This window comes from Gymnoscopelus microlampas, assembly GCF_963454915.1.
Source record: "Gymnoscopelus microlampas genome assembly, chromosome: 12".
NCBI lineage: Eukaryota > Metazoa > Chordata > Actinopteri > Myctophiformes > Myctophidae > Gymnoscopelus > Gymnoscopelus microlampas.
This window is the reverse complement of record NC_139949.1, coordinates 47,033,341-47,041,236: the sequence shown is the minus strand read 5'-3', so window position 1 is coordinate 47,041,236 and position 7,896 is coordinate 47,033,341. Positions and strand designations below refer to the sequence as shown.

The 7,896-nt window shown below is 42.7% G+C and overlaps 2 protein-coding genes across 5 annotated transcripts in view; both read right to left on the bottom strand.

Annotated features, from left to right (window-relative positions):
• The window catches only part of LOC311057769 (nicotinamide N-methyltransferase-like), a 344,908-nt gene that overhangs the window by 7,964 nt on the left and 329,048 nt on the right, over window positions 1-7,896 (bottom strand). The window lies entirely within an intron of this gene.
• LOC311057762 (periostin-like) overlaps window positions 1-7,896 on the bottom strand; it is a 49,261-nt gene that overhangs the window by 6,325 nt on the left and 35,040 nt on the right. For 2 of the 4 annotated variants that reach the window (XM_084074814.1, XM_084074815.1), the window contains exons 15-20: window positions 7,519-7,586; window positions 7,325-7,370; window positions 7,197-7,232; window positions 2,569-3,045; window positions 1,281-1,328; window positions 538-618 (exon numbers count right to left, since the gene is read on the bottom strand). In XM_084074814.1, the coding sequence (XP_083930940.1) occupies window positions 538-618; window positions 1,281-1,328; window positions 2,569-3,045; window positions 7,197-7,232; window positions 7,325-7,370; window positions 7,519-7,586 (756 nt within the window). The remainder of the gene's footprint in view (window positions 1-537; window positions 619-1,280; window positions 1,329-2,568; window positions 3,046-7,196; window positions 7,233-7,324; window positions 7,371-7,518; window positions 7,587-7,896) is intronic. The other 2 variants (XM_084074816.1, XM_084074817.1) reach the window with 1 other exon arrangement.

Below are 7,896 nucleotides of genomic sequence, written 5' to 3'. Positions count from 1 at the left end.
GATGGAGTCTGTGTTTTAAGTTGATTTATATATCTTTGGATCGTCGAGCCTAATCAGGTACTGTTGTTGCCTGGGCTGGGTGAATCTGCCGTCAGTCATTCAATCCAATGTATGGATTGCATGCACTACCTCTACATTGGGACTACAGACAACTGTGGGGTGAATATCATCCATTAACTGTTATGAATCATTCTTCAATTAGAATTTAATTTAATTAATTGGTGTTTTTTTTTCTCTCTTTTTTTTTTTACAGACATGCAAATTGATTCATTTGAATTCAATTAATTGAATAATTAATTCATGAACCCAGTTAATTCAATTGTGATATTAAATAAAGTTTCTGAATGATATTGATTCCACCTTTTTGAGGCTAAATGTTTAGTCCTCAAAAAATAAAAAATAAAATTGAAACCCAAAACAGATATAGATAGGATGTTAAGTCCAAGGAGGTAAGAGAGTGCCTATAATAATAGTCAAGGCAGCTCGTGGAGAATCCGTGCTCATGCCGTTCCGTCTTTCGTTTGATCTCCAACTAACCTCCCTCTACGATCTGCTTGATCTCCTCGTCCTGCAGAATGTGAACCCCGCTCTCCAGCATCGTCTTAACCTTCCTTACCTCTAGCGTGACCCAAGCGTGTCGGGAATCAAGCATTAGGTCACGTGCCATGAGGTGCAAAGCAAGTGGAAAGACATTGTGGAGTTATGGAACGGTTCCAAGAAACACACTGTACAGAGTTGTAGCAGGCATGGTGTGCCAAAAAATACCAATGGATTGACACGTCATAATGTAGTGCAGTCCTACAGTACATGAAACCGTTGGAACAGTTGTGTGTTGGATAGACTCTCCATACCCAATGAAATGAAGCGATTCAACATTTGACTCAAATCAATCATTTAGCGCACGAATGAATGATTTTTGAAACGAGACCCAAAAAGTTCTGAGGGAATTAAATAGCGGCAGTACACCAATGTAATCAAATGCCTTCCAAAAGTATCACTGCTTGAAGCTCTGATGAGGCTACTAAGAAGAGGTTCACGCCATGCTATATATAGCTGAGCAGACAGACCTCATGGTAGAGCTTGTACGTTACGCGCATGTTAATGACAACATGGGGAAAAAATGGACTTCACGTAAGATAATGATACGCCATTAACCCAGGTAAGCATGGACAGTAATGAATTTGTTAAGCGCCATTCGAAGAAGCATGGAAGCGCTTGGATGTAGGCTATTATGACACTCTATACTGTATTGTTAAAAAAAAAGTTTTTTAGAAGCTTACCTTGATCCAGAAGTTTCTTAAGCTCTGCATCCGACTCCCCACTGTGTGCTGTAGCAGGAAGAGAGAGATGACATGTCATCAAATCGCTTTCCAGTTGTGTACAGATTGCATGGATGCTCTTGCACAACCTTAGATACCACAGAGACAACTTTAGTACTAAAACAAGGTAAGGGGCTCTATTTTAGTCCAGACTAGCTAAATCCACTATTTGGGGATTTAGGAAGACGCAAGGGGCGTTCCCGTGCAAAAGTTGCTATTTTGGGACACCAGCCTTATCCGCAAAACACCGGCACTACCTGTTACATTATGCATAGGTGTGGTTTGGTCGTTACAATAATAAAACCAATCACTGTGCCAGATGCCATTGCCTTCAAGAGAAGACTGCACAACCCATTATCCCCAATGCAATCTTCATGCACTCTCTTCCTCACTGCCAGTGTTGCCAGGTCTGCTTATTATAAGCCACATTGGGCTTGTTTTTTCTGTAAAGTTGCTTGTAAATAATGGTAGTTGTGGGTTGCGGTTGTGAGCTTGTAGATCGGCTATTTTCAAATAACCAACATATATAAATATGCACATTGTTTAATAGCCGACATATATAGGTTTGAAGTGCTCATGTGGCCTATAGTCGCTTCTTTTGGGCTTGTTTTCATAGACCTGGTTGCTTATTCCTCTCACAAATTCTGGCAACACTGCTCATGTTCCGACATGAACTCTGCTACCGCACTGAGGCGCCACAACGTTGGACACCATAGGTCCGACGTTTATTTTATAGGCTCTAGCCTTTGATTGCCTTTCATTAAAACCATATCTAATAGACATAAGTATCACCTACAGTACATGTTACTGATTAGAGAGAATTTTATATTATTGTAATCAGTTCATTATTTCCTGCGTAATGGATGAATAAGACTGAGGTGTGTAATTTGGAGAGCATTGCATTGCATGCAGAACAAATTATCTTCTTTGAATAGACTATCATCTTATATAAACACAATTGACACTCTCGCTTCTGCTGATTATAGGAAAATTTGAATCACTTAGATTCGTTGAGAATTAGGAGAGAGGGAGCCTTTGAATGTTGTGCCGTTGTGCGCCTCGGCCGACTCCCGACAAGTCCATTGCAGGCGCGCTCTACCAAACGAATGTGGCACAGCGGGTGGGATATGCGCTTTCCCAAACGTGTGTGAGCAAGATAGCAAATTTAGGGAAAGCGCAGCAACACGCCCCACGGGCACACCTCCGCAGGCGCAAATAACGGAGTCGGCATAATGAATAGAGAACTTACCTTCAATAACTCTTGTGACCTTGGTAATGCTTGGATGTCCTTCAATGACCCTGGTGACCTTGGTCAAGGTCTGGTCACCCCCCTGGATCATCTTGGTGAGCTGGGTGTGGGTGAAGCTGGGGTCTACTGGGCCTTCCAGTATCACCTTGGAGATGATGGGTTCCGTTTCAATGACCCTTGTCACTTTGGTGATGGAAGGCTCTCCCTGAACGACTCTTGTCACTTTGGTGATGGAAGGCTCTCCCTGAACAACTCTTGTCACTTTGGTTATGGATGGCTCTCCCTCAATGACTCTTGTCACCTTTGTTATGGATGGCTCTCCCTCGATGACTCTTGTCACCTTGGTTATGGATGGTTCTCCCTCGATGACTCTTGTCACCTTAGTTATGGATGGCTCTCCCTCGATGACTCTTGTCACTTTGGTGATGGTGGGCTCACCTCCTCCAATGACTCTTGTCACCTTGGTGATCTCAGGAACTGTAAAAGATAAGACCACGATAAAACGTCTGGTATGGAATGGTACGAATGGTATAAAATACTTGTTAATGTCCGTACACACTCGTATTAATTTGTTGAACTGCTGTTTGTGTGAGCGCATGCACACAGAGCACAATTATAACATGGTGACATAATCATTATTCGAAACAAGGTTGATATTTAAGCGCAAATGAAATCACCAAAATAAAAGTTTGATGTGAAATAATCGCGAATAACTTCTGTATCGTTTATTCCCATCACTCCTGGTGTGTAATAACCTTTAATCTTGAATAGATTAAAACACACTATAGGGAGGTTTCCTGTTAGTAAACATGAGAGGAATATGACCGCGCAGCTGCGGGGGGAAGCCTATGGGTGCGTTTGGAAATTACGCACCGGAGCACACTCGCCTATTAGTTTGTATTGGCCAGTGCGCTCACTGCCGCTCAGGGCTGTATTTTCGAACGCGCCTTTCCCCCACTGACCCCCAGGCATGCGCAGATTGCGCATTCTGCTCTGTGATGACGTCGCGCGGAAATCCGTCTATGGGGCTATGGCCATTTATACAAACCATGCAAGCAAATGTTCAAATAATCTGATAAAGATACAGTATGTCTTGGCTGTTCACTGATTGTATTACAACAAAACCCAATGATACAAGAGCTATGAAAGCAATTCTTTTTACCCCTTATTTCCGCAGGAGGCTAGCCATCTATTAGAGGGTTGGTCAGTATGTCTATCTTTGTAGCTACAGAGCTAATCTTGCAAATGTCTTATGCACACTGTATTATGCCACAGAAGTACCTCCACATCTCTATTTTCCTTAATTATTATTTTACTTATATTTTTGGTCAAGGGGTTTGCAAGATTAGCCCCATGCAAAAACAGAGACAGACCCATTAGTAAACATCTAAAAGGGGCCCTATTTTGCGCGGCGTCTTATGCCTTTTTATACCATGTTTTATTATTTTGAAAAACATTTTAGTGACATTTAATAGTGAAAATCTACAGCGACACATTGTGAGCTTGTAGATCGGCTATTTTCACTATAAAAAATGCCTAATTAGATGAGTCATAAGCCATAAGACGCTGTGCAAAATAGGGCCCTGTGTCTCTTACAGAGGCACACTGTACAAAGTTGCAGACCAGAGCTTAAATGTTTTGCCTCGTCTGTTCCTTTCCAATCATCACATCCTGTCTGTCAGGAAGGAATGACATTTTTGCCAGCATCGACAAGAATCCCGACAGCTCAATGGACAGTGATATACTGTATGATGGGCAAAGGCGGGACATGTTACACTTAACTTGTGTTTGTATTCTTCACAGTCTACCGCCACGCAATAAATTGTCTTTTGCTGCCGAGAGAAAGCCTCACAGATGATCCTCTAAAAACACGACAAATCTTCTTGTTTCCTTTCGCTGCTATTGAGTGTGACGTGCCAAAACGCTCCGGCCAAAAGGCATTCTTGTACGTTTTTATGTGCGCTGCTTCTGAGCAGAACTTTGCTGAGTGACGGTATTTATTGGGCTATAAATAGATGAAAGCTGACAGATGTGTGGTGGAAACACATCTTCTGATCTTCTCTCTGAGCTCTCTGGTCGTGCGGGCTACTTACACTAGGTAATCACTGCCACATAAGTTGCTTGGTTGTTCAAATGGCCTACAGCCTTTGACATGCAGTAGTAGTACCCTACCCATTAGCCTGGTATTTGGCTATGATGCCATTTAACCTTTATATCTTTCTTCACTTGTGTACTCGTCTTTCCCTGTACTGTATGTTGTAGTATTTGTAGTATAAATGGTAAATAAATGGTAAATGGTGCATTTATATAGCGCTTTTATCCAAAGCACTTTACATAGATTGTATCATAAATCGATGACGAAGGAAACCATGCAAGGCACCGACCTGTTTATCGGGAGCAATTAGGGGTTCAGTGTCTTGCTCAAGGACACTTCGACACTAACTCTGGGGGAGCCCGGGATCGAATTGGGAACCTCGCCGTTACCGTACGGCCACTCTACCGGCCACTCTACCCCTGAGCCAAAGCCGCCCCTAATAGAACTGAACTAGGCCTACCATAGAAATAATATTTTTGTCTAATCATGCAGAGTATATTTATGTCTATACACTTACATTTGATGAACCATTTCATTACGTTTGATGAACTACTACCTAAGCGAAGGGGGCGTATTTTATGCTCCGCGGGGAAGGGGAAATTACTTTAGCAACTTCAGCCAGCTAGCTGATGGTTGCTCTGATGGTTGCTCTGATGAGTGCATCCGGTAGAGCTGTTAGGGGTTGAGTGTTTTGCTCATGGACACTTCGACATGTAACTGGGTGAGCCAAGGGCTCACACTGGTGACCTTATGATTGCCAGACGGCCACATATTGGCAGTAATGAATGATAACAAAACGTTCTGGCGTGCAGTCAGACACACGTTTGTGTGTGTGGGCACGTAAATTATTTATGTGAGTCCTTACATGCAGACAAGCATGTTTATGTACGGGCATATGTTTGTGTCTGCTTGTCTTCCTGACTAATTAATAACCGTTCGCTGATCTGTTCGAAGTCTGGTTGTGGCGTGCTCATCAACACCGCTTCTCCTTTTATTTGTAGATCCATCCATCACACTCATTTACATGTGTAATTAATTAGTAGTTGGACTTACTTAGAACTGACTGGCCGGTGTGACCAACTATGCAGAACAAACATATTAGTCATTTTCTGTGAACCATAACGTGTCGCGCTCCACTATGTGTGTGTGTGTGTGTGTGTGTGTGGGGGGTGGGCATCACTTTAGGCTCTGGCTCTTCCCTGGACACGTCACCCTCCTCTCCTCTGCTGCCCACACACCTGCAGTTCATCAGCTCATCGCCTCGCACTGTTTAAACATCCCATCCATGTCCAGATGGTAGTTAGTTTGTACTGCCACGTCAGTCACGTTCGCGACCGATTGCGTTAGCCTGGGTATTCTATTCTCGCTAACCGTTATCTCGTGTTCACTCTCTGGTTCACCTACTCAGCTCTCTGTTCGCCTACTGGCCTGAATGTGTGGTCCTAGAGTAACACTGAGGAAGAAACGCATCTGTTCGCAGTGGTGGAAAAAGTACTAAAATGTTTTACTTAAGTACCAATATTGCAATGTAGAAATACTCTGTTACAAGTAAAAGTCTACAAAATGCACTTGAGTAAAAGTACATAAGTAATGGTATCAAAATGTACTTAAGGTGCCAAAAGTAAAAGTACTCGTTATCCATAAGGTCCCATTTCACAGGTTTTCAAATCCTTTGGAAACAGCAGATGTACAAGCTCACAACGTGTCGCGAAGCAAGGGACCCCAGTCAATCAGTATAGAGTTTAAGTGGTTAAATGTTACTCATGACTGTGTTCTGCGCAATCTGACCTTAATATAACGTGTTCTGAATGTGATACAAAGAACACAAGATTGTTCAGTAAGAAGAGATTGTACACACAATCAACTACAGTACAGTACAGTACAACGGTTGTTTTTGCTGCCATAACGAGAGGCAGACAGGTCCTCTCTCAACCTTGTAATATCCCCCTATCACCTCCGAACAATATTAGACTTCATCTTCCCCTATGTAACCGAATACATCAAGGCACACGCTCCCATCTGTCTGGAATCGGGCCGAGTCTGGACCGGACCAAAAGCCAACTAATAGCCTCTCTCTGAGAGTCCTCTGTGGTCTCCCGAACCGTGCTGTGACAGCCCAATTACCTCATCACCCCAGAGGACCTGATTAAAAGAAGCCGGAGGATCTAAGTGAACTGGAGCAGTGCCGAGAGAGCGTGATGCTACCTAATGGACGATGGCTTCACGAGATATCGGGGTCTCAGGTTGCATAAAGGGAGTCCTACTGTGTTATTAACCACATGAACCCTTTCTTAACCTTTACTGAATTCTTATGTTCCGTTTTAATGTGTTTCTTTTGCTTAATATTTGATGTGAAGCACAGTGAATTGCCTTGTTGTTCTCCCTCTCCCGACAGAGAACTACAAGCACATGCAGTGCTGTATGTCTTTTTTTGTTGATGGGTATAGAAATGCTAATGTATCTTAAGGGTAATCTGCTTTTGCAACATGTTTTCTATTTTCACTCACACAGTAAACACACTGTTAGGTCTCACCTGTTTCCACGATATGGGTGGTGGTTATAGTTCTCCCTGTAACACAAAACAAATGGCTTCAGTCAGGATTTTGCTGAAACTGTTTTAAAAAAAGAAAGAAAGCTGATGTGAAGACAGTGGAAACTTACTTATGAAGGTGAGTGGGATCTCGACCCACGAAAAGCCAGACACAAACTAAAGGAAACAAAAGCAGGTGTAACAGGGATGGGAGGGTGATGAGGGTGAAACAAACAGATGCAATGAAAATAAAAAAATAACAGATGATTGTTTTGGGGATTCCTCCACACAGCCACACACATGCAATGTCTTTGCGTTCCTCTACCTTGATTTGGATGTATTTGATAAGCTTCTTCAGTAGAACCAGGAAGTCCTGGCGGCCCACAGGAAGATCTGCATTATAAAGACATTATCAACATAACGTTAGTGCACCGTACTGTAGGCTACATCCTACACCAGTGGCTCTTATCTGGGTCCTGGAATTTGCACTGGCCATGAAGTCAGAGCTCAACGTGTATTAAATGTCACAAAACTCCTCTATTAAAGGACCATCGCAGTGTTACATGTAGTTATCCATTGTCCAACATCAGCTACATAGTTTACTCAAACCTTGGCCATTTTCCCAAGATTGCTTGATCTTTTAGATAACATTTTTGTTCAAGTTTTGGCCATATTCAGTAAGCATAACAAAATGTACCTGAAA